Genomic DNA, 27,768 nt, shown 5'->3' with positions numbered 1-27,768 from the left:
ACGATTTCCTGGTAATCATATTATGTAACAACAGATTAACAAGCCAATCGGGCTTTTCAAGACCTTCATATCTTGAATGGATTTGGCTAAACTTTCCATGGTTGACAATTAAGTGATGAAAAATGACATTTTACTCACATTTTATATAACAACAGATCAACAATGGCACAATCGGCAGGTGTATTTATTTGGTCAGACCTTCTCATAAGAAATTTTGACAACCTTTCTCTCCCCATTTTATGTACAAAGTAAGTGACAACCCCTGCATGTCATGTACAATATCAATGACCCCCCCTTCCAATATCTTTAAGCATAATTTTAAATATTATTGTTATGAAAAAATTGCTGACCCCCACAATACCACTTTAGAAACGTGTACAAAATTGATGACCACCCTACCTCCCCAGAACAACAACACACACACCACCACCCCACTTTTTTTTTTTTCTAAAATCATAATCACCTCCCCGAGCCATAAATTATGAACGGTCCCTGAGTACAGATATGCCTGGTAAGTGTTTTCAGTGCGAATCATACATACATTTTGTAAGATATATAGTCATGCCTATATATATAAGATCAGAGTCATGCTTATAAATATATGATTGTACCCATGTGGGGAATCGAACCCGGGTCTTGGGCGTGACAAGGGAACGATGTAACCACAACTGAGTAGGCTTCCCCGCCGCCCCTACAGAACTCAGCATACGGATGTCTGAATGCAATACACAATCTTGATTAAAATCTAAGAAAGTTAACCTAATCCCGATCCGTACGTGGATTCAACTTTTTAACCTCTTCCGGGTGAACATTCCTTCTTCCGCCCGTCGTCAAAGACGCATTGAAAACTGGCAAGCAAGAATTATACTTTTAGTGCATGTTACTTTATCCGTTCGGTCACATGTTTTAGATGTGTAAAATCTGAATGCATACGTAGAAGTGTTGTCACCGACAGATGTGTAAAACTGTATGAAAAAAGAAGGCTAATAAATAAAGCCCGAATATGAATGAGCCAAGCCCTGAACGACAAAATGCAATCAATCAAAATATTGACGAGGGGATTCGGCAGGTGATTGACGGCTTCGTGAACAAATCTCAAGAGACCACAGAATCGCTGGTCAAATCGTTCACCTATCTCACGATGGGTAATTATTTCCAGTTAAATATTGTTTTGGAACAGTCTGTTAAAATTATTACTGAATGTGAGAGAGACACATAGTCACACATGGGTTTGTAATGAAAAAACGAAAACAAAACAGTTACAAGCCTGTGTCAAGACAATATGTCCAAAGCAGTAGTGTGATAAAGTATGTAAATCAGCATGAATGATGAATTATAGGTGGTAGTTGGATACTTCACTGTAAACAGCTGCATCAGTTGACTAAATCGACATGTTTGGAAGGGCATTATTCATACAACTGCTTTCACCAAGCCAGTGTTAAATACATTCAGATCTGAATTTGAAAATATGCCACTCCCAGAAACCTAATCTAATCCATTTAGTCCACAGCTCACTTCAGAACAGTAGCCAGTATAATACATACAACAAGCCCCTTCCCAGATAGCATTCGGACGTTGGCCCAACGTTGGCAATGTTGGCAAAACAATTGCCAACGTTGAATAACGCCTGAATGCTATCTGGGTTGAGCCTTTTGAGACTTTAACCCAGATAGCATTCAGACGTTAGCCTAACGTTGGCAATGGTTTTGCCAACATTGCCAACGTTGGAACCAACGTCCGGATGCTATCTGGGAACTAGTCTTGGACTAGCACTGTATGGTTAATGTCCATACCAAACAGTGATTTTCATGTAATTGTAGCAGGGCGTGGTGTCATCCCACAGATGACATCCTTACCTTGTCAGCTTGCTGACGGGGCTAACCTCTTTGGTCATGTGGACAAGGTGTCCGACTTCAGATCAGAAGGTCCATGGTTCGAATCCCAGCACGGGACTCGGAAATTTTAGGGCCGCTACATTGGGGCCCAACGTGGGGCTAAGCACGTTCATATGAAATTTGAGCAAAATAAGTCTCAGTACCCAACTATGCCTTCTGTTGATGGGGGAGTATGTAGCAGGGCGTGGAGTCATCCCACAGATGACATCCTTACCTTGTCAGCTTGCTGATGGGGTTAACCTCTTTGGTCATGTGGACAAGGCGTCCGACTTCGGATCAGAAGGTCCGTGGTTCGAGTCCCAGCACGGGACTCCTAAATTTTATGGCCGCTACATAATGTAACATACTTTTGAAGTGAAAACCTGTGGTGATGATGATGTCAATATATTGCAGATCATGTACTGGAAGCTGAATCCAAGAAAAATAAAGCAACTGTCTCTCCTGTTGTCAACAGTAAGGAGAAACCTGTCTGTCTCTCCACAGCACAGGAGATAACGAGGCAACTCCTTCACACAGACATGATACACAGACAGATGATGATGGTATAGAAGAACAGGTGAGAGGAAGAAACAGTGTAATCAACTGATGCCATCCAGCAGAGTCTGGAATCTGACATCCACCACTACATTCAGATGTCTTTGTTGGTGGAGAGTAAAGTTAACTCAGAATCTTGGTATACTCATACTCAAGGGATCAAACCTGTGAAGATCCCTGTGGTCATAGGTCTTCAGCAACCCATGCTTGTTGTAAGAGACGACTAACAAGATCGAATGACTTGCTGACTTGGTTGGCACATGTCTTTGTATCCCTGCTGTGGCAGTTGATGCTCCTGATGTCAGACAGACAGTTTTATTTCAGTATACAAGGCCATGGCCCACATTACAGAATAATTTTACATTTTGTTTGATGCTGGTAAAACCACTAATAATCACACATTATTGCCTCTGAAAGCTATGGAACCATTTTTGCACAATGTACAGGCATAACATACCCTTCTAAAGAAAAAGTAGCAATACTTATCAAAACATCATCCTTAGATGACACAAGTCTAACAAGACCATCTTTACACGGATTACCAATATATAGGTAAGGTGGAAAACATTCTATCTTATGCATTTTTTAAACATTGACAATTAAATGGTATTCCTCTTCAACTACTGGTATTTAAGAAATACACTTCGCTCTACCACCATGTATAGTGTAATAAAACACACCTTTGCCCTGAACTATTATAGTTAAAGCACGAGGACGCTGGATGCAACGGTGTAGTTTACTGTAGGAGGCCGTATGAGGCGATGACAACTGACATGCATCGTGACGTCGCTTACATTGTGACGTAATGTAAAATGGTTCGATTACGAGGGGGCACACTAGAATGGTGCGGTGACGGGATAATGTCATTCAATTGTTACGTCATCAAAAAACTGTACCTTTATTGTCTGATAATGTATTTTTTTTTCGATTCTTCTAACCGCTAGGCATCTTAGAAAGCAATATAAACAGAGTCTATTACAGTACAGTGTATTATGCCTCCCTGTTACAGTTGGAGGTTGGAAGCTATTATATCTGGACTAGCTTAAAACATGTTTATAATACTGTAGAATATATCTATATCCATATTAATCACTGGATTGTCTGGTTCAAACTTGATTATTTACAGACCGCAACCATATGCAAACATTGTACTGATAAGCAATGACAATTGAATTACCCCTACTGGCACGTTAATACAAACTTACTACACACAAAATATTGCCCTATTAAATTGTTAAACTGTTAAATTCTCTGCAATTGCTTGATTGATGTATAGTTCTGTAGACAGTAAAAAGATCACATTCAAATTTCCTGAAAATAAATTTTTAAGAAACAATACATACATAGGTTTCCTGGGAGTCAATGCAAGATTTACACTGTAGATTTTGTGATGTGATGACACTGCTTTGTTGCAGGCTCTAGATGAAGGAACCAAGTCTGGCACGATGACTGATGGAGCCGTTCACCGTGGCAGCCGTCCACAGAGAAAAGTATCTATCCTCTTCAGTATTGCATGATGTGATAAGCTAATCTGATAATTGCATTTGAACTACATGATGTATTTACCTAGTCATACATTTATATAGTATACCTGTGAAGATCCGGGTTAGAATTGATCTTCAGCAACCCATGCATGTCGTAAGAGGCGACTAACAGGATCAAATGCTCAGACACACTCACTTGGTTGACACATGTCATTGCAACCAAATTGTGTAGATCCGTGCTCATGGTGTCAATCACTGAATTGTCTGGTCCGAACTCAATTACTTATGGACAAGGTGCTGGAATACTGCTGAGTGTGGCATTAAACAACGGACAAACAAAATCATGAAATAGTATTAAGTGTTAGGCTTAGGTTGTTTTTTTTTCAGTTTCTAGAAGTGATATTGTAATGAACATTTGGTGCAGTAACTTAACTTGCAATATTCAGTTTTATAATTACACCAAATTCACAGCCCAGTGATTTCAGTTTGTCTAGTTTTAATGTAGGGTATGAAGGGTTTAAGATATTTAGGACAACTGTTATTTGTGGATCTCCAGCTACATATCTATTGATGTAGGATTCTCACTGGTACATAACAGTATCATCACATCAGTGTTTCTAATAATTGTGTATACCATGTGATCAGTTTCTCATTATTTGTGAATCTTCTATTAATTTACATGTCAAAGAGAAAGTTTTTATCACTATGTGAAAAACTCTTGTGCTCATGTTTTGTTCAAAGAGATAGGTTTGTGAAATGTTATATTGCAGTTTGACAACTTTGTTGATGATGCTGGTAGTGATGGCGATGATGATGATGATGATGATTTATCAGGTGGAGGATACAGTGCAAGCTTTTCTGAGACAGGTAAATGGGATATATTCATATGATCACCCCTGCCATATTCATTGATAGATTATCAAGGGAAATGCCTTGTTTTGAAGCCATGCATAAAGAATACATCGAGGTGAATTATAGACTTATGGAATGAAATACTCGAGCACAGCTCACACTTATGTACATCTACTAGGGTTCACAAAAACATCATAAGGGTATGCATGAGAGGGATTAACAACAACTATGTTAAATGTTTATAAGTCTGTACTGTTCTGTCTTACTTCACTCTTGAGGCCCGGGTTCGATTCCCCACATTGGTACAATGTGCTGGAATATTGCTAAAAACGGTGTAAAATCCAACTCGCTCACTCACTCGCTTGCTTGACAAAGTGTAATGATCTATACCTAAACATCACGTCATAGTAGAATTAAGAAGAATTAAGTCATCCTTATATCTTGCCTTTATCAACAAATGCCAATCGAACAGTTTCCCATACTGCTATTAATTCTTCCAAATCTATTGTAAATGTTGAGAGATTTGTATTGAATAAATCAGTTGTGAAATATTCGTCAACTGTGTCTTATCTTATAGATTATTTTATTGGAGGAACTTGGTCACTGATGCAGGGATTAACAGGACGCGAAATCCTGCGTCCTATACGCATAAAATTTGACAATGGATGCAACAAAATTTATTAGCGCGTCCACAGGGACGCTGAAAAAGTCCAAATACTTTTTGTAAAAACTCCAATAAAGTGACAATAAGTTATCACTGAGTCTGCTACTAGCTGGGTTATGGTATTATTTAATTACTGTAACAATGTTATGATCATGATACACAATACAACAACAGTATTAATAATAATATTTTAAGTGTCTGGGACCCTCATTTTGTTGTCCAGGACCCCTGAAAATTAAGTATATGCCCCAGGGACCCACAAATACAGGACTCCATGTAAATCCCTGCTGATGGCATGGTTAATATCTGAAATTCTTTCTGCGTAACACTCAGGTAAATCTGTAACTGAAGGGGAGATAACTCAGCCCAAGGAAGAGTTTTTGATAAAAGAACAGCAGTTGCCCCATGCAACACAGCAAGCTACAGAGTGTGACCTGAGTATGTTAGTGGACCAGCAGTATGATGCGGACTGTGTAGATGATGATGATGATGATGTTGCTGCTCATCTTAACCCTGGAGAGGTCGAGGTTCCTCCGGAGAATGTTCCTACAGAGTTAGAACTGCTTCAGGTTACAAGTCTTGACTTAGCCACGACTCGGAAAACCAGCAGTGAGAACACACCGCAGTCCGAGGATCAGGTAACTGCATTCTTTCCTTTTCCTGTCATGTTACATTTGGGGTGGTGGTTGGGTAGCCTAGTGGTTAAAGCGTTTGCTTGTCATGCGGAACACAAGCGTTCAATATAACGCATGGGTACAATGTGTGAAAACCATTTCTGGTGCCCTTTTGCTGTGATATTACTGGAATATTGCTAAAAGCGGCGTAATACCAAAACTCACTCACTCACTGATTTTACATTTGATGATCTTAATCATTCAGGGTTTTTTCTGATGGGTTCTTTGGGATTCAAGATGGGGTTCACTAGACTCAGTTTATATGTCAGGGATTCTAAGATGCTTCCCTGAAAGACCAAAGGCATCTAGGTTTGGGTCCCAAAGTGGGCACATTTGCGTTGTGTCCTTGGACAAGATACTTAGATCCACATTGTCTCAGTTCACTCAGCTGTAAAATGGGTACCCGTGAGGATTTGCTGGCAATGTGAGTGTTAAGTTCATTGCGCCTAATAGGCAACATTGCTGTATGATCCCCAGGGAGTTGAAAAAGTATTGGAAAGTACGATAGTGTCCTATGACCAGGGATAGTAATGTACGTAGCGCCGTGAGAAGGCAATGTGCCTGGATATGGGCGCCATATAAGCGGACTATTACTATTACAAAGTGGATACTAAACGACCTTCCGTGTAATACTATTTTTATTAAACGAGTTAATGATTTGATATCATATGAACGAAAGCGAGTTTGATACTAAATCTTTCACGAGTTTAATAAAAATGGTATTTCACGGAAGTGAGTTTAGTATTCTGTTTATTACTCTCCAACATAAATTGATAGAAACTGCCTACGTAGTGTGATGACTCTCAGCTTTCCGCGAGTCAAGCTGTATGACGTCATACGTCTAGCGGTATTACACTAGTGTAATATTGCCGTAAAAATATCACACTGCAGTATCTTCCACGGGCGAGTAATAATGTACTTTATACTCTGGTAAAGTACACTTTTTGAGTTAAATAATAATGGGTCGACCTCATGACTCTGTGCAGCATACATCTCCTGTGATCTGACTTATTTTTGGTAACATTGTTGTTTCATTACTGTAAAGCAAGATGGCAGATCAACAATACTTGTCGGTGAGATAGATACTTTAAATTAGTCGAATAATTGAATGTTGTGTCTGAAGCAGGAATTACGTCTGTCTCTTGACACAGATATAAGTGTTCTGTAAAGAGTTTCTTATCCTTGTATACACAAGTTGTTAGTGTACGACATTTAGCAACATACTGGAGTCAAACGAAACGGACACTGTTGCTCTTCCTCCTCCTAGTTCGTCCACCAGTGATAGCATTTCAGCGCCATGCAGGTTGTCATGTCATGTTTTTGTTTGTTTGTTGTTTAATGCCACACTCTGCAATATTCCAGCTATATGATGGCAGTCTCTAAACAAATGAGTCTGGACCAGACAATCCAGTGATAGGTGTCATGAGCATCAATACAATTGGGATACAATGACATGCATAACCCGAGTCAGCGAGCCTGAACACTCGATCAAGTTAGTCGGCTTGCCTGTTAGTGGCTGTTGCTCTGTTGCCAGCCTAAATCTCTGCAACTGAAATGAGTAGACTCTCTTGATTCAGTCGGACATCGACATAAAACTTTTCTTTAAACAAGCTTATTGACTTCTTGTCTCAGTCTAAGTAAACTTAGGCTCACTATTATTCGTTATACTTATAGAATAATTCTGAGCCTAAGTTTACTTAGACTGCTGCATCTTGGCTATATTTTTATGTCTTTCTGAGTCAGTAAACAGCTGTTAGAAGCTGGAAGGCTGTTAAATTGTTTCTTGTTTTCTTAGTATTGTCTCGTTTTTTTCATTTGATGAAATAACACCATATGCTGATTCATGCTTCATTTGTCATTCGGTAACCATGGTAACCATGATCAGATGTTTTCAATAATTATTACTAAGCCCTACAGTTTGTGAGAAACAACAGTAGTGATTGTTCAGAGCTGGCAACATTTGGAATGTTTAAAACAGGGTGTGTTTACATTAAAAATATGATGAAAGGTTTTGTAGTTTTCCATTGACTAACCAAGCAATTTCCTGTGTTTATGTTTTCTTAAACAAACAAACGCTCCCTACTCTTTTCTGATTGGTTGATGCAGCTTGTCTTGGGTTATAGCACTGAATGATGTCAATGGTTTTGTAGTTTTGTCCATGTTTTTATTTCATCAATTAGATAAGCAGTCCGACAAGTTATTTTTCAGGCATTTTTTAAATATAAATTGAGGTCATTATATTTTTGCATTTATGGAGTAAATCTACAATCCTGTGAGCACACTGCATATATCTGTTATGCAGATTTACAGAGTGTTCATGCAAATTGCTAGATTTTTATTTTAATAAACACAACAGAAATTTAGTTGATTTTGTTTAAAATATACATAGTGTTAAATGTCTGAATCATAGTGAATGAACATGTTTGACTTTGGCAGGTGTGTTCTGACCAGGTGGAGGCCTTCTGTTTAGACGAGGACTTTGACTACGACAATGTGAAACTGACTCCCAAGTTTACACCTCAGGAATGGCAACATCTACAATCTTTCATACCCGCAGATAGTAAACCCAGCTGATGTCTAAGGCTGACGAAAATTTGCAATAAGTGTGTAAATATTCATGTAAAAACAGAAAAATCATGTATACATCCTAAATAAAATATGTTTCATTCATAGTTAATGTTTGTCTTGTGTTCAGGATCATCTCACATGATCTGTCCTTATCTAGCATGGACAACCACTGTGTCACTTTGGCTATATTTATTGTTATGTTTTTAAAATTATCCTATCTCATGCTAAGCATTTCTTTACTTTTCTTTGATCCTTGTGCTGAAATGCCTTAGAACTAAGTTTTAGCGACAAAACAAAACAATTGGCCAAACACCCACAATACCATGGTCCCCATTTAGACAATGGGTCAGCACCACTGTGATTAGTCCCTGTGTGCAAAGATCACATGACTAACCCTACCATCATTCTCTTTCTCATTGTATTCAGTCTAAATGGATTTGTATCAGGAAGTATTTCCAGCACACACGTTGACCCATCTGTCCATGTTTAGCTGACATTGAAGATGAAGATAATTAAAATATATAACTGTCAAAATAACTAATATAAATATCAACAAATTTATATCTTATATTTAGTAGTTCCAATATATACTGAGGGAAAAAATAAGGGATCACATGAAAGCACAAGTGTTCCTTTATTTTTTTCCAGGTTCCTTCACACAATGCGATGACAACCCTTGTGAAGAAACCTGGAAAAAAAATAAAGGAACACTTGTGCTTCTCATGTGATCCCTTTATTTTTTCCCCTCAGTATATAACTACATGATCAGCTGACGTCAAAAGACATTCTATAATTAACAGAACAGGAGCGAGTGAGTTTGATTTTACGCCAGCTTTAGCAATTTTCCAGCATTATCATGGCGGGGACACCTGAAATGGGCTTCACACATTGTACCCATGTGGGGGATTCAAGCCGGGTCTTCAGTGCATGATTTGATAGCGGACGCTTTAACCACTAGGCTAAACCACCGCCCAATAGAACAGGAATATTTGTGACAAGCTAAAGCACGCATTCTACAGTTTTCCAGTCTTTTATCGACACATCTGTCCATGCAAGATGTATTTCGTAGCATTTCTGAAAACCATACAATATTTCTTCATCAAATTTGGTTCATTGAAAGGTCTAGTGTTGAACCAGTTCCTTTTCATAGTTTGTCATTCTTTAAACTATTATATTTTTTAGATTCATTGAACAAGTTTCATATATATATTCATGACGGATATTTACAATTTTGAGAAAATATTGTCCTCGCATTCAATTTTGAAAACCTTTTACCAGGTAAAGCCTTCCTATTTGAAAGATAATCTTTATCAGATTCATTCTGCAATGAAACGGCTTGCTCTGAGAACCAAAGTCGATAATTAAATTCCTGGCTGTCATCGCTGAAGGGACTGAACAAGGACTGGTTGGTTCTGAGTCAGGAGACTGTGTCTCCAACATCGTGTCTCATTGGGCTCGCACTATCAAACTGGCATTAGTCTGTAGCAGTACAAGCAGTAACTCATGCATGGACATTCCTATATAAGTGCAATAAACCTTGAATGTGACATTAAACTTTATTTCACATCAACTGCAAGATAGATCCAGGTTATTATGAGAAAGGCAAGTATTGATGTAGCAGTGTTGACACGCTAGAACATCCATCACAGAGGTCGTTCAATATCTCTGTTATGTAGATAGTTGCCCTGGTTCAGTCCTTGACTCAAAATGGCTGAAATATGTGGCACATGTGACAATTTTTAACTTCCTTAATTCCTGTTCGAGACCAATTAGAACCAAATGTTCAAAACAGAAGTTTCTCCAAATACCATAGAAACATTCAGATTCCAACACATTGAAGATTGAGTTGAATTAGGGATTACAACTGGTGTTGTTGCAACACAGATGCTAGTACCTTTATCAAGCATTACCGTAGTGATTCCATTCACAATTGGTCTTTAGAAACTCATGCTTGTTGTAAGCAGGGATGAGAATAAAGTTTTGAGAAAAACTCCGAAAACTAGCCGGGGGCCACCTGAAAACTAGCCGGGGGCCAAATCGAGGCCAAATTATATGGATTTAGACGATTGACAAAAATGGTCCTTGGCCTTATGAAATTCTCGGAATTCCGCGGATCCGCAGAAAATTTTCATCCCTCACAGTTTTAGAGGCAACTAACAGGATCGTGAGGTCAGGCTCGCTTACTTGGTTGATGCATGTCATTTAATTTCAACTGTGTGGATCAATGCTCGTGTCAATCACTGGATTGTCTGGTCTATACATGTCTATTTACAGATCACTGCCATATAAAAAATTACCGGATGCACTGTTAAACAACAAACAAATATTGTGGGTGTGATTGGTATGCTGGAGAATATGAAGAAAATATAATTGCCCATTTTTTCCACCTGGTCTGTGACATGTCGGAATATGAATAAAAACATGTCATTGTGTTAAATTATAATATGTAGTTTATTTACAAAAATACAATGGAAATGTCACAGTAAGCACAAACAGGTTTGTAAACATTGGACGGAAGAGAATATCTAATCAATATAACAAACATGAGGGTCATATTTAGTACAATGATCTCATAATCTCATAACACATGAACTTGACAGGATGACCCTGAAGTGTCAGGTGGAACCCTGGGAAATAAACCTGGTGGAACCCTGGGAAATAAACCTGAAGTCTCAGGTGGAACCCTGGGAAATAAACCTGAAGTCTCAGGTGGAACCCTGGGAAATTAACCTGAAGTCTCAGGTGGAACCCTGGGAAATAAACCTGGTGGAACACTGGGAAATAAACCTGAAGTGTCAGGTGGAACCCTGGGAAATAAACCTGAAGTCTCAGGTGGAACCCTGGGAAATGAACCGTAAGTGTCAGGTGGAACCCTGGGAAATAAACCTGAAGTCTCAGGTAGAACCCTGGGAAATAAACCTGAAGTCTCAGGAACTGATGGATCTGAGATCTTGAAGGTAAGTAGACCTGAAGACTCGGCAAAAATGGACCTGATGTCTCCTGAACTTGGAGAGATGGCCTGATGGACCTGAAGTGTCATCAGGTATCCAGGAAGATGGACAGGAAGTTTCAGGCAGGGTTACCAGAAAGGCATTTCCAAGTCCTAATTTGGAAGTATTATGTTCTTCGTTGTTCCGGGAGGGGGATGCAAGGGAAAACACCCAAAGTCATTGTTCAGCTTACGTAACATTTGTAACAAGAAGTTTTTAAGTGAATGGGTATACTACAGTATAACTTCAGTTAGTATGTCTACACTAGGCAATACTTGGTTGTTGCCGGCATCAGGCCAGTTAGTATGTCTACACTAGGCAATACTTGAATGTTGCCGGCATCGGGCTAGCCTGTCAAGTGGAAATGATACAAATTCACCCGTGCACTTCATTCCTCTACAAACATTTCTAGTTTGTCAACAGGGCGCTGTTCAACAAAGCCACACTGTCATAACTCTGATGACTTAAGATAAGCTTACAACAATCATAGCCGTATTGAGAAACAGTACGACAGAAATATCACGCACTTTGATAGGCAACTCATCAATCTTAAACAATGAAATATATTCAACATTTTTATATGTTTCTATTGACAACACTTCTTCAATAACTGTTGATAAAATAGAAACCACAATCAGGAGAGACTGCAGTTATACCATAAACCACTTGATTCACTCATAATTTTACAGTTAATGTTCCTGATTCATATAACCAGCATCTTTGTGCACCAGCATTAAAATACTAACAAAAGTGATACTCAAAATTTGGAGGCAGATGTTGCTGGACATGCTATGGCTCCTGTTGTTGCACATTAATGTTAACAGTAGACAGCAGTCCTCCCTGTCACCAATTCTCAATTTTGCTATAAACTCGAATAAATATTTCAATATTTGCTAATAAAACTGAATACAACTGAGAGAAAATGGAAAAAGAGTCAAAAGTGATTATACTAGCTAAAGTAAGTATATGTTTATGCCACTTTTAGCAATATTCCAGCAATATCACAGAAGGGGACACCAGAAATGGACTTCACATATTGTACCCATCAAACCCGGTTTTTCAGCGTGATGAGCTACAACTTTAGCCACAAAGCTACAATAGTGCTCCTAAGATTAGCTACAATCTCTAAGGACTACAAAAACACTTTTCCAGTAGTCCCCGAGTCTCTGAAAAAATAAATTTCTAAGCCAATGGTCAGATATACAAACATCATGTGGTATAAACAACATATACAAAAAAATTCAACATCACGTAATCTGCATAGATATACACCTAATATGTTAAAATGCTTTAAAATACTGTTTATTTCCATGGTAGGAAGCGCCAAACAATTATACTTTACTTATCCTGAACCACAATGTCTGATGAAGAAGTTTGTCTATTTTGTCTGTGTGCTGAAACCTGAGACCATTTAATTTTCTCTTATTTCCTTGAACAATTATAAAATGCAAACAAATAACAAGCACAAATATTGCCAGTGAGGATCTTGCCCAGGACCTGACTGCGTCTTAAATTATATACAGTCAAAAACCTCTGTGTTCGAGTTGAAGGGACCAAAATAATTCAATTATCGGAGTTTGGACACAAATGCACAAAGGAATAAAGGAATACGCAGGGACCAACCTTTTACTTTGAGACAAACGTACATTTGACACTTCAATGTTTGACACAATAGTGTTTGACTATACAGAATAAATGGATTGTGTTAGTCTGTCTCACAGTCCCTGAACCACATTATTTCCCCTACACCCTAGCCCTCCCTGTAGTGTTAAAGCCCTAAATGAAGCAAGCCTGGATATCAATCTCCCAACTCACTGGGGCTCCTTTTCAATTTAAATGGGTTTATTTGTTACTGTCAAAGTTATATATATTTCAGGGACTAAGCGTTAGTTTAGGCTTGTGTTGACAAGGTGTGACAGTATATTGTACACAGCCAGGTTTACAGCTATTCGATACTTGCTACACATCATCTTAATGACTCTGAACTTGTAATGAATTTCCAAACACCATGCAACTACACTTAAATCATACTTCATCTAGCCATGTTGATGCACTACTTATGATATGACTAGATCTTTTTAAAAATATCAAAACATGATGTGCTACGAAAAGTAAAATATACTTGAACTTTTAATATGCAGGATGTGTGTGTGTGTGTGTGCGTGTGCGTGCGTGCGTGCGCGCGCACGCACGTGTGTGTTCCATAACAATATGCACATCATTGATGCTTGCACCTTTTCATGTATTTGACTTGCTGTATGTTTGTAGTTCTTGACAAGATTTGGAACTATTTGATTTAAATATACATGTATCTACCAGAATTTTAAATAAATCTAACACTACCATGATAGGCAAAATTCCATAATTTTCAAGTTTGACCAAAAGGAACCAAAAGAAACACCAAAATCATAAAATGAATGAAATATTCCTGATGCTTTCAAAGTATCAAAAAATACTAAAAGCAATAAAAAAACACAAAAAAATTAAAGTAACTAATGACTTTTTAAAATAATAATTGCAATTACATTGTATGTGACCACCAAAGGTGAATACATGCACTTTATACAGTGTTTACATAAACCTGACCCAACCAAACAACTTTATTCCCAATTTAATATAATATTGAGCTACACTGATAATATTATTTTCAAATGATCCAAATGATTTAGCCAATATCTGTAAAGGATAAAACCAGAGAAACATGTGTCCCAAGTTAGAGATTCTGCTTTTTCACCCAACAGGCTTAAAACTTTTGACAACTAGTCAGTGACTGAGACATAACTGGGATTGTCACACTGTTATATATTACTCAAGAGATACTAAGGGACACTTTGGATGTAATCATTCCTATGGTTAATCTGCCATGGCATGATCCTTAAATAATTTTGTGGAGTATATATAAATTCTGACAGGTTGAGGTGGAGAAGCAGGCAACAATTTATACCATACAGAGATAAAGGGTAGTCATTACTTAATACGAACCTATCCATAGGATGATATAGTCTTGTACCCGTGAAACTTCTGTCTCCCTTTGGGCAACTTGTATACTCCCCTGGGAGTTGAGAATAGTACTGAGTGCACACTGGATCAATGACTGTGGTAATAATGATAGTGCTTTGAGCGTACTTGCATATCAAAGCTACTGCAATATATACCCACAGTAGTTTTATGTTTACTGAGTTACTGATTACACAGATGGTAATATTCCAAACAAACTTTGCATATCATGCATATACCATGCGTCAGACAGATAGATTAAAAACAATCGCAAACAATGTAAAATAATAAAATGAGCAAATATTCTCATTTAACACATTATGCATTAACATATTGCCAAACACAACAGTTTTAACATGAGCATAATAAAGTACTGAAATTACTTAAAAGGATTGGGGATCTTAAATATCAACAATTTCAATATGCATGTAATGAAATAACATTAATAAAACAACTTGAGACAAATAAATTAAATCATTTACAAATTATGATTATAAACATCAAAATGAAATAACAAATCACTTACAAAATGTCCTCATTATTTTGGAAACGCCCTGGACACATATCTCAAAGTGATGTTTGGCGTTACATTTGTGACTGGTGGAACAGAACATTGGGATGCAACCTACGGTGGGATTTGTCTACATCATTTCAGAATAAGTGAGTGTGTCTAGTTTTACACCGCTTTTAGCAATATTCCAGCAATATCACGGCGAGGGACACCAGAAATGGGCTTCACACATTGTGCCCATGTGGGGAATCGAACCCAGGCCTTCAGCATGATGAGCGACCACTTTAACCACTAGGCTACCCCACCGCCCAGAGATGTTCAGAGGCTGATATGTGGGATCAAGTTTGCAGAAAATGTCAGTAAATATAACTAAATTTGAAACACCAAATTCACAATTCATGTCAATATAGATACAACTATGTTTGGATTTTGCACAGATGACAAGTATATCATTGACAACATGACCAACAGAGGACACTTGCATCAACTTAACATTGTATCAGTCATAACCCAACAAGAATACTTTGTTTTTCTTTATTTTAGTGAATGTGAATGCAAAAATAGAATAGGTCTGAATTTAAAAAAAATAACTCATAAATCCCAGTTGTGAACAAACTGATGAATTTTACCCAATTTTCCTCGAGAATCACCAGAAGATGTCTTCATTGTACTCATGCAGGGACTCAAACTTAAGTCTTCGGTGTGACAAGTGGACGCGTTAACCACTAGGTTACCCACCCCCCCGTGTTGCGATAGTTTAAGGTAATGCTAGATCCTGCAGTGATCCGGTCAGGTTATTGCCAAACTTTGTAACACTACTTTGAAGCAGCATAAACATGAATCAGTAAAATGGACGGCATTGTCAGACATCAATTTGTGATGTCTCAATATGACAGTCAAAAATATATGCATCAGGTAACAGTACAAACTCATTTTTTCCCTTATATAACAAACATCTTTATCACAGCTTGAAACAATTGTGAGAAACAAATCAGCTGTTTCAGGATATTATTGTTGCTGTAGCCATTTGACAAACAAGAAGAAGATCTATATAATGCAAAATAATATCAGTTTATAAATAAGCCATTTGTGTTAAAAACGATTAAAAACAAATAAAACAAAAACGACAAAAATCAGCTGATTAGCTAGGACAGCTAATTTCACAATGTCTAGATCCCCTTTAATGATTCTGTCACCTGTTTGGGAGAGTAGCATCTATTAAAAGTAGAACCATTGTACGACACTGATATAACCACAGACATATTTTAATATAAATTGCATTGCTGGAGGACATTTAAGAGTGGATTTGAACAAATATAACAAGCAAATAATTATGCACATAATTTGAACATAAAATCGTTCATCGCGAATAAATTAAGTACCTAATACTTGCATGTCAGTATTTCTTTTGATGTATTGCTATACAAACAAAACCCAGATTAAAATGCATTCGGTACATTCTGTTTGAGACAAATACAATGTACAGTCAATGCTGCCTTTACACATTACGAATGGGTCGATTCAATGAATTTTGATACGTGACGTCAAAAAGACGGAATGAGCGTAAAACCATTGCAATTGGCGTTAGCACTCCATGAAGAATGTCGATCACAGGTTGTGACAGGTGGCGTACACCTGTCAAGATGTTCCAGAAGAACACAATGATTGGTTGGAGGATGAGGCTGAAGGTGAGAGAGAACAGTGGCTTCAGTAAGGAGTCCCCAACACCAGTCAGTAGACCAATGATGATAGGCTGAACCACATGGTGGAAGACAAATTTCAGCGCTTCTACGATGAAAATGATGAATATTCCAGTGACAAGTCGTAATCCTCCAAATACTTCCTGCCACAGGCGTCGTACAACTCTCTCTGCTCTGGAATACACAAAACCATTGCCATTATTAATGGGATATCAGGCATCGTACAACTCTCTCTGCTCTGGAATACACAAAACCATTGTCACTGATTATGGGATATCAGGCGTCATACAACTCACTCTGCTCTGAATACACAAAACCATTGCCACTGATTATGGGATATCAGGCGTCGTACAACTCACTCTGCTCTGAATACACAAAACCATTGCCATTATTAATGCCATATCAGGCGTCGTACAACTCTCTCTGCTCTGAATACACAAAACCATTGCCACTGATTATGGGATATCAGGCTTTATACAACTCTCTCGGCTCTGGAATACACAAAACCACTGCCAATATTAATGGTATAACAGACGTCGTACAACTCACTCTGCGCTGAATACACAAAACCATTGCCATTATTAATTAGATATACAGGCTTCATACTCTATGCTGAACCACAAAACCATTGCCATAATAAAACACACTTTTGCCTGAACTGATTACAGTTAACCATTTGCCATTATTACGAGGACGGGCTTCATACAATTGTTGCGTCATCAAAAACTATACCATTATTAATGGGATATCGATAATGTATTTTTCCATTGTTCTGAATACACTAAACCATTGCCATTATTAATGCAATATCAGGCTTCATACAACTCTCTCTGCCCTGAATACACAAAACCACTGCCATTATTAATTGGATATCGGGCTTCAGTACAACTCACTCTGCCTTTAATACAATCAAACCATTGCCAACTTTTATTAATGGGATAACAGGCTTCATACAACTCACTCTGCTCTGGAATACACAAAACCATTGCCATTATTAATGGGACAACTGTTACTAACACATTTAGCATTATGAAGTCTGGATATAATGGTTTTTTCTGGGCTTTAAATCTAATGTCTGGACTTTGGTGCAGAGGTCAGCATGAGTTATGTCCCTTGGTCACTCATGGGAAAAGCTTGTGTGAGGATGTTGTCAATTATTTTCCAAGGGAATTGTTTACATTCACCAGACAATTTTTGGTTTTGTTGTTGCATAAGATACAAAATATGGCTAACAGACATGTTGTTTAGAATGGTTAACAGATCAGGTAACATCATGTACAAGTCTTTTCAGTCATGTCACCTAAGACTTGCAACTGAGTGAGTGAGTGAGTTTCACGTCACTTTTACAGCAATATTATGTCTGGCCGGGGGACACCAGAAATGGGCTTCACATTGTACCCATGTGGGGATTGAACCGGGTCTTTGGCATGAAGAAGACCAGGCTAACGCTTTAACCACTAGGCTACCCCACCCGGCCCGGCACGGCTGGGGATGACATCATATTAATGTACAGTATGCCTATCCCGGTCCACTGGAATGTATCAGCTTTAATGTACTGAAAGTTATAATTCAGTTCACTGAACATTCTTTCCGTCCATACTTGCATGCTTCACACAAAATGTAAATATGATCAAGAACAGAAGGAACATCAATAACATTTCTTAATCCTGCTGTACCCATGTTCAAAAAGAAAATATCAGAGAATAAACCCTGAACACCTCTAACGCGAAGCACTAATTCACTGTAACACCACATTATCTGTAAAACATAAACATCCAGGTGGAATTCATTGTGGTAATGAAAATATTCACTTCATAATAATGGTCTATTATACTTCAGTACGATCACCATGAAACTCTTCATAACTAGTCAAACATCATGGTAATTCACCAGGATATAAGCTGCTGTTCCACTACGTATGTCATCTTCACAAAGTTTTAGCCAACATACTTTAAAAGTGACCTTTACTGTGACCTTGAACTTTCATGGCGATTACTCATGACCTTTCAGGATCTCTTTGTTAGGAACATGTAACAATTTCATCAACCTCAGAATATCCTTTTGTAGTATGACCAGAATATATGACCTTAAGCTTGACCTTGACATGATTAGTTAATGTGTCAAAACAACACCAGGGTTATCAACAGATACATGATAAAACATCCCTGTGATCCAAAGACCCACATGGTTTCTGAAAAGTGTCACAGAGTGATCCAAATCCCTAGGCAAAACCAATTTTCTTCCTAGTGGCAGATTGGTTAGGGCTGCCCTAAGCTGCTCTTGTCTTAGTACAAGTGAGAAGCATTGCATCTATAGTCTGTTTGCAGTGAAAGCGTGCGATTGCGATTGCGAATCCTCATAAATTTTACCTTGTCAGCTGAACATTTAAATCTCAGAATTTTTATTCAACTTGGGATAAAAAGTTGTTGAACAAATGATCATAGTTTCAAAAATCGCTATGATTGGTTTGTGTTAAACAGAGAGGGTTTACATTAAATGAAACACTGAAAAGCAGGGTTGGTCTAAGTTACTTACGCTCATCACGTACGCACATGCATTTTGTTTTTACTGTTCCAATACTAAACACCTTGTAATACAAACCAATAATAGTGATTTGGAAACTATGATGGTTTGTTAAACAACACCATCTAAGTTGAATAAAATTCTGGGGATTTGTATGTTTTGATTTGGCGAAACAGAAATATAAGTTCGTCTCATTTCCACTTTATTTGATTTACTTTTGTTTAAGTGATTTAAATCGGTGCGTTTTCACTGAAAACAGACTATAGTCGGTTTCAGAATTGGCACAAGCCCAGTGAGTGAGTGAATTTAGTTTCACGCCACTAGCAATATTATTCAGCAATATCGCGGCAGGGACACCAGATATGGGCTCCACACATTGTACCCTTAATGAAGTCGAACCCCATGGTCCTGGTAGCACAACGCTTATTCATGCTCATGTTTATGTACTTACTTGTCAGCCACACCAGGCATGATGGCTGCATCCTGGTGTCAGGCACCGATACATCTTCATGTTGCGCGGGTGGAAGTGGTATAACATCCTACAACACAACAACCCATACCACAGTATCTGTCAACACATGTCACACTACAACATCCCACCAACTACAAGCCATGCACTACAGCACATCCTGCAACACAGCAAGCCCATGCTACAACATCCTACAACACAACATGTCACACTACAGCATCATACAGCATCACACTACAACATCCTGCAACACAACCCATACTGCAATATGTCCAGCACAACATGTCAAGCTACAACATCCTGCAACACAACAACCCATGCTAAAACATCTGTGTCAACACAACATGTCACTACAACTTCCTACAACACAACCCATACTACATCTGTCAGCACAGCATGTCACACTACAACATCCTGCAACACAACAACCCATACTACAATCATACATTATTGCCTCTGAAAGCTATGGAACCATTTTTGCACAATGTACAGGCATAACATACCCCTTCTAAAGAAAAAAAAAGTAGCAATACTTTATCAAAACATCATCCTTAGATGACACAAGTCTAACAAGACCATCTTTACATGGACTACCAATATATAGGTAAGGTGGAAAACATTCTATCTTATGCATTTTTAAACATTGACAATTAAATGGTATTCCTCTTCAACTACTGGTATTTAAGAAATACGCCCGGCTTCTACCACCATGTATAGTGTGTAATAAAACACACTTTTGCCCTGAACTATTATAGTTAAAGCACGAGGACGCTGGATGCAACGGGCGTAGTTTACTGTAGGAGGTCGCATTTATAGGCGATGACAACTGACATGCATCGCGTGGACGCCAGCTTACATTGTGACGTAATGTAAAATGGTTCAATTCACGAGGGGCACACTAGAATGGCGCAAGTGACGGATAATGTCATTCAATTGTTACGTCCATCAAAAACTGTACCTTTATTGTCTGATAATGTATTTTTTTTCGATTGTTCTAACCGGCTAGGCATCTTAGAAAGCAATATAAACAGAGTCTATTACAGTACAGTGTATTATGCCTCCCTGTTACAGTTGGAGGTTGGAAGCTATTATATCTGGACTAGCTTAAAACATGTTTATAATACTGTAGAATATATCTATATCCATGTTAATCACTGGATTGTCTGGTTCAAACTTGATTATTTACAGACCGCAACCATATGCAAACATTGTACTTGATAAGCAATGACATAATTGAATTACCCCTACTGGCACGTTAATACAAACTTACTACACACAAAAATATTGCCCTATTAAATTGTTAAACTGTTAAATTCTCTCTGCAATTGCTTGATTGATGTATAGTTCTGTAGACAGTAAAAGATCACATTCAAATTTCGTGAAATTAAATTTTTCAAGAAACAATACATTCATAGGTTTCCTAAAAGTCAATGCAAGATTTACACTGTAGATTTTGTGATGTGATGACACTGCTTTGTTGCAGACTCTGGATGAAGGAACCAAGTCTGGCACGATGACTGATGGAGCCGTTCACCGAGGCAGCCGTCCACAGAGAAAAGTATGTATTCTCTTCAGTATTGCATGATGTGATAAGCTAATCTGATAATTGCATTTGAACTACATGATGTATTTACCTAGTCATACATTTATATCAGTATACCTGTGAAGATCCGGGTTAGAATTTATCTTCAGCAACCCATGCTTGTCATAAGAGCGAATAACAGGATCAGGTGCTCAGACATAATCACTTGGTTGACACATGTCATTGCAACCAAATTGTGTAGATCCGTGCTCATGGTGTCAATCACTGAATTGTCTGGTCTGAACTCAATTACTTATGGACAAGGTGCTGGAATACTGCTGAGTGTGGCACTAAACAACGGACAAACAAAATCATGAAATAGTATTAAGTGTTAGGCTTAGGGTTTTCTCAGTTTCTAGAAGTGATATTGTAATGAACATTTGGTGCAGTAACTTAACTCTGCAATATTCAGTTTTATTATTACAATTCCCAAATTCACAGCCCAGTGATTCCAGTTTGTCTAGTTTTAATGTAGGGTATGAAGGGTTTAAGATATTTATGTCAACTGATACTCTGTGGAGCTCCAGCTACATATCTGTTGATGTAGGATTCTCACTGGTACATAAGAGTATCATCACATCAGTGTTTCGTAATTGTGTATACCATGTGATCAGTTTCTCATTATTTGTGAATCTTCTATTAATTTACATGTCAAAGAGAAAGTTTTTATCACTATGTGAAAAACTCTTGTGCTCATGTTTTGTTCAAAGAGATAGGTTTGTGAAATGTTATATTGCAGTTTGACAACTTTGTTGATGATGCTGGTAGTGATGGCGATGATGATGATGATTTATCAGGTGGAGGATACAGTGCAAGCTTTTTTCTGAGACAGGTAAATGGGATATATTCATATGATCACCCCTGCCATATTCATTGATAGATTATCAAGGGAAATGCCTTGTTTTGAAGCCATGCATAAAGAATACATCGAGGTGAAAAATAGATTTATGAAATGAAATACTCGAGCACAGCTCACACTTATATATACATCTACTAGGGTTAACAAAACATCATAAGGGTATGCATGAGAGGGATTAACAACAACTATGTTAAATGTTTATAAGTCTGTACTGTTCTGTCTTACTTCACTCTTGAGGTCTGGTTCGATTCCCCACATCGGGTACAATGTGTGAAGCCCATTTCTGGTGTCCCCTACTGTTATTGCTGGAATATTGCTAAAAACGGTGTAAAATCCAACTCTCGCCTTTCACTCGCTTGTTTGACAAAGTGTAATGATCTATACCTAAACATCACATCATAGTAGAATTAAGAAGTTGTCATCCTTATATCTTGCCTTTATCAACAAATGCCAATCAAACTATTTCCCATACTGCTATGAATTCTTCCAAAGCTATTGTAAATGTTGAGAGATTTGTATTGAATAAATCAGTTGTGAAATATTCGTCAACTGTGTCTTATCTTATAGATTATTTTATTGGAGGAACTTGGTCACTGATGAGGGATTAACAGGACGCGAAATCCCAAGGCCCCATAATATCATAAAATTTGACAATGGATGCAACAAAATTTATTAGCTGCCATTCACAGGACGCTTGAAAAAGTCCAAATACTTTTGTAAAACTCCAATAAAGTGACAATAAGTTACCACTGAGTCTGCTACTAGCTGGGTTATGGCATTATTTAATTACTGTAACAATGTTATGATCATGATACACAATACAACAACAGTATTAATAATAATATTTTAAGTGTCTGGGACCCTCATTTTGTTGTCCAGGACCCCTGAAAATTAAGTATATGCCCCAGGGACCAACAAATACAGGACTCCATGTAAATCCCTGCTGATGGCATGGTTAATATCTGAAATTCTTCTGTGTAACACTCCGAGGTAAATCTGTCACTGAAGGGGAGATAACTCAGCCCAAGGAAGAGTTTCTCTTTGATAAAGAACAGCAGTTGCCCCATGCAACAGAGCAAGCTACAGAGTGTGACCTGAGTATGTTAGTGGACCAGCAGGCTATGATGCGGACTGTGTTGATGATTATGATGATGATGATGATGTTGCTGCTCACCTTAACCCTGGAGAGGTTGAGGTTCCTCCGAGAACGCTCTTACAGAGTTAGAACTGCTTCAGGTTACAAGTCTTGACTTAGCCACGACTGAAAAACCAGCAGTGAGGACACACACCGCAGTCCGAGGATCAGGTACCTGCATTATTTCGTTTTTCTGTCATTTTACATTTGGGGTGGTGGGGTAGCCTAGTGGTTAAAGCTTTAAGCTTGTCATGCGGAACACAAGTGTTCAATATAACGCATGGGTACAATGTGTGAAGCCCATTTCTGGTGTTCCCTGCTGTGATATTACTGGGATATTGCTAAAAGCCGCGTGAAAACCCTAACTCACTCACTCACTGATTTTACATTTGATGATCTTAATCATTCAGGGTTTTTTCTGATGGGTTCTTTGGGATTCAAGATGGGTTTCACTAGACTCAGTGTATATGTCAGGGATTCTAGGATGCTTCACTGAAAGACCAAAGGCACCTTGGTTTGGGTCCCAAGGTGGGCACATTTGCGTAGTATCCTTGGACAAGATACTTAGATCCACATTGTCTCAGTTCACCCAGCTGTAAAATGGGTACCCATGAGGATGAGCTGGCAATGTGAGTGTTAAGTTCATTGCTCTTAACAGGCAGCATGGGAGTTGAAAAGTATTGGAAAGTACAGAAGTGTCCTATTACCGGGAATAATTATGTACGTGAAGGCTGTGAGCAGGCAATGTGCCTGGATATGAGCCATATATAAGGACTATTACTATTACTATTACTGTACTTTATGTCCGTAAAAGTACACTTTTGAGTTATATAATAATGGGTCGATGTCATGACGCTGTGCAGCATACCTTGCCTGTGATCTAACTTAAGTTTGGTAACATTGCTCTTTCATTACTGTAAAGCAAGATGACAGATCAACATTACTTGTCGGTTAGATAGATACTTTAAATTAGTCGAATAATTGAATGTTGTGTCTGAAGCAGGAATTACGCCTGTCTCTTGACACAGATATGTGTTCTGTAAGAGTTTCTTATCCTTGTATACACATGTTGTTAGTGTATGACATTTAGCAACATACTGGAGTTAAACGAAATGGACACTGCTCTTCCTTCCTCCCAGTTCGTCCACCAGTGATAGCATGTCAGCACCATGCAGGTTGTCTGTTTATTGTTAAATACCGCACTCAGCAATATTCCAGCAATATAAGTGTGGTCTGTAAATAATTGAGTCTGACCAGACAATCCAGTGATAGGTGTCATGAGCATCAATACAATTGGGATACAATGACATGCATAACCCGAAAGTTAGCGAGCCTGAACACTCGATCAAGTTAGTCGGCTTGCCTGTTAGTGGTTGTTGCTCTGTTGCCAGACCAAATCTCTGCAACAGAAATGAGTAGACTCTCTTGATTCAGTCTGACATCGACATAAAACTTCCCTTTAAACAAGCTCATTGACTTCTTTTTGTTCAAAGTCAAAGTAAACTTAGGCTCAGTATTATTCGTTACACTGCATACTGATCGAATAATTCTGAGCCTAAGTTTACTTAGACTGCTGCATCTTGTCTGTATTTTTTATGTTTTTCTGTGTCAGTAAACAACTAGATGCAGGAAGGCTGTAAAACTGTTTCTTGTATTCTTAGTATTGCCTCGTTTTTTCATTTAATGAAGTAACACCATATCCTGATTCATGCTTCATTTGTCATTCGGTAACCATGGTAGCCATGATCAGATGTTTTCAATAATTACTACAGTCCTACAGTTTGTGAGAAACAACAGCAGTGATTGTTCTGAACTGGCAACATGTGGAGTTTTAAAACAGGGTGTGTTTACAATAAACATAGGAACATGATGAAAGGTTTTGTGGTATTTGAATAAACAAGCATTTTCTGTGTTTACATTTTCTTTAAAAAAAACATGCATACTATCAGACTACTCTTTCTCTGATTGGCTGATGATAAAGTGGATGCAGCTTGCCTTAGATTATTGAACTGAATGAGGTCACTGGTTTTGTATTTTAGTACATGTTATTTCAATATTAATTAAATAAGCAGTCAGAGAAATTATTCTTTTAAGTACTTTTGTGAAGAATTGAGTTTATTATGGTTTTGCATTTATGGAGAAAATCTGCTATCCAACAATCCAATGTGTACACTTTGCAGCATAAATATGATATGCAGATTTACAGCGCTTCCAAGCCAGTTTTTATGTTTTTATCTTCATTACCAGAAAACAATTGTGGTTGATTTTCGGCAAAATATACATTGTAATTAATGTCTGAATGGGCATGTTTGGCAGGTGTGTTCAGACCAAGTGGAAGCCCTTCTGTCTGGACGAGGACTTCGACTACGACAATGTGAAACTGACTCCCAAGTTTACACCTCAGGAATGGCAACATCTACAATCTTTCATACCCACAGATAGTAAAACCCAGCTGATGTCTAAGGCTGACGAAAATTTGCAATAAGTGTGTAAATATTCATGTAAAACAGAAAAAGCATGTATACATCCTAAATAAAAATATGTTTCATTCATAGTTAATGTTTGTCTTGTGTTCAGGATCAGCTCACATGCATCACATGATCTGTCCTTATATAGCATGATGAGTCCTTCAGTCATATTCAGTGTCGCTCGCCAGTCTTTGACACAGCATCTCCAGTACACACTATTATTCTTTCGGTTCTTAACCCTTAACTTACAGTTGCTATAAATCATATTCTGTCCACCCTGTTCATTATCAATGTACTGAACGTCAACTTGAGCATTAGCCATGATGATGAATCAAAAGTGGGATATTTGTTAGTGTTCACCAATTTGTTCAGACTTGTGGTCAAGGTGTCACCAGATTTTACCTTGAAACAGACTATAATAATCCCCCTATTGTTCTATGGATGACTGCATTTTGTTGTTTTAAGAAAAGTGGCACAGTGGGGGTACACCTTGCTGAAATGCCTTAGAACTAAGTTTCTAGCTGGCCAAAACAAAACACCCATTAAAACCAAGGTCCCCATTTAGACAATGGGTCAGCACCACTGTGATTTGGTTTATTCTCATGAAGTCACCAGCTTGGAGAAACGCTTAAACCCTACTGGGTGACTTCAGCATGCAATTTCGCTAAATAGCCATTTATTGCAATTACGGGACATAGTCAGACTAAATTTACTAATCCGGATTAGGACCGACAGACAATTGGAACTAGGGGAAATGGCAAAACTGTTTTATTTGCACATGTACATTGATGTTACATACATCGTCACTGTTATATGGCAATCCTTGGTCGTACACTTCCATACTAAGGTTTCATCACGTTTCCTTTGTTGACTCTGTACATGAAACCACCCGAACAAAGATGTCTGCCGCCTCTCAAAGTTGGGATGAACTTGACATGTAGCTGTGCATTTGCCATGGTAGGACTTAGTGACGAAAGTGGTCCGGGACCTCTATTTATATTTGTCATAAAATTGTTGAACAGAGTTCACTAATAAATGTCAATTAATTTACAATGACTTGAAGTGAACACCAGTTCAGCTCATTAGCTGCTTTGACTTGAACTGAACACTAGTTCAGCTCATTAGCGCCTCTCATTTCAGTGACCAACTGACTAATCCGCTAATCCATATTGGACTAGAAACTTCAAAGCAAAATCGCCAGTGACTTAGTGCGCGAATAGTGTTCACCCTACTGGTGACTTCATGAGAAGTGCCCTGATCACATGACAAAGCCTGCCATCATTCTCTTTCTCCTTGTATTCAGTCTAAATGGATTTGTATCAGGAAGTATTTCCAGCACACACGTTGACCCACCTGTCCATGTTTAGCTGACATTGAAGATGAAGATCATTCAGATATATAACTGTCAACATAACTTAAATAAATATCAATAAATTTATATCTTATATTTAGTAGTTCCAATATATACTGAGGGAAAGCATTGTATGGTATAGCTTGTGAAGAAACCTGGAAAATAATATAGGAATACTTGTGCTTTCATGTGATCCCTAATTTTTTCTTCCCCTCAGTACATAACCACATGATCAGCTGACGTCAAAAGACATTCTATAATTAACAGAACAGGAGCGAGTGAGTTTGATTTTACGCCGCTTTTAGCAATTTTCCAGCATTATCATGGCGGGGGACACCTGAAATGGGCTTCACACATTGTACCCATGTGGGGATTCGAAGCCGGGTCTTCAGCATGACGAGCGGACGCTTTAACCACTAGGCTAAACCACCGCCCAATAGAACAGGAATATTTGTGACAAGCTAAAGCACGCATTCTACAGTTTTCCAGTCTTTTATCGACACATCTGTCCA

At 38.2% G+C, this 27,768-nt stretch overlaps 2 protein-coding genes and 1 long non-coding RNA gene across 5 annotated transcripts in view; 1 reads left to right on the top strand and 2 right to left on the bottom strand.

Moving 5' to 3' along the window:
• Nucleotides 1-820: 820 nt before the first annotated feature.
• Nucleotides 821-25,902, top strand: LOC124264546 (intraflagellar transport-associated protein-like). Of its 2 annotated transcripts, none has more exons than XM_046699294.1 (6): nucleotides 821-1,145; nucleotides 2,289-2,451; nucleotides 3,845-3,919; nucleotides 4,684-4,780; nucleotides 5,763-6,067; nucleotides 25,754-25,902. In XM_046699294.1, exons 3-6 carry the CDS (start codon nucleotides 3,875-3,877, stop codon nucleotides 25,877-25,879), a joined length of 573 nt encoding a protein of 190 aa, XP_046555250.1. In that variant the 5' UTR covers nucleotides 821-1,145; nucleotides 2,289-2,451; nucleotides 3,845-3,874; the 3' UTR covers nucleotides 25,880-25,902. The 2 variants fall into 2 exon arrangements, with proteins under 2 accessions (XP_046555250.1, XP_046555249.1); XM_046699293.1 differs by lacking the exon at nucleotides 25,754-25,902 and adding an exon at nucleotides 8,540-8,775.
• LOC124264547 lies at nucleotides 11,104-11,525 on the bottom strand. The gene is made up of 2 exons (XR_006895165.1): nucleotides 11,492-11,525; nucleotides 11,104-11,434 (listed from the first exon to the last, which is right to left on the bottom strand). It is a non-coding gene; the product is annotated as an uncharacterized LOC124264547 (long non-coding RNA).
• LOC124264545 overlaps nucleotides 16,495-27,768 on the bottom strand; it is a 35,542-nt gene continuing 24,268 nt past the window's right edge. For both annotated transcript variants that reach the window (XM_046699290.1, XM_046699292.1), the window contains one exon: nucleotides 16,495-17,043. In XM_046699290.1, coding sequence (XP_046555246.1) covers nucleotides 16,668-17,043 — 376 coding nt within the window. In that variant the 3' untranslated portion in view covers nucleotides 16,495-16,667. The remainder of the gene's footprint in view (nucleotides 17,044-27,768) is intronic.

Source organism: Haliotis rubra, unplaced genomic scaffold (genome assembly GCF_003918875.1).
Source record: "Haliotis rubra isolate DU_JTF1 unplaced genomic scaffold, ASM391887v1 Scf93, whole genome shotgun sequence".
Taxonomy (NCBI): domain Eukaryota; kingdom Metazoa; phylum Mollusca; class Gastropoda; order Lepetellida; family Haliotidae; genus Haliotis; species Haliotis rubra.
This window is presented reverse-complemented; position numbering and strand designations above follow the sequence as displayed.

Bases quoted from the DNA above. Each gene is read 5' to 3' on its own strand.
- LOC124264546 (XM_046699293.1), top strand. From the start codon at position 3,875: ATGACTGATGGAGCCGTTCACCGTGGCAGCCGTCCACAGAGAAAA. The intron at 3,920-4,683 runs GTATCTATCCTC...GTTATATTGCAG, and splicing joins GCAGCCGTCCACAGAGAAAA to TTTGACAACTTTGTTGATGA. The intron at 4,781-5,762 runs GTAAATGGGATA...CGTAACACTCAG, and splicing joins TGCAAGCTTTTCTGAGACAG to GTAAATCTGTAACTGAAGGG.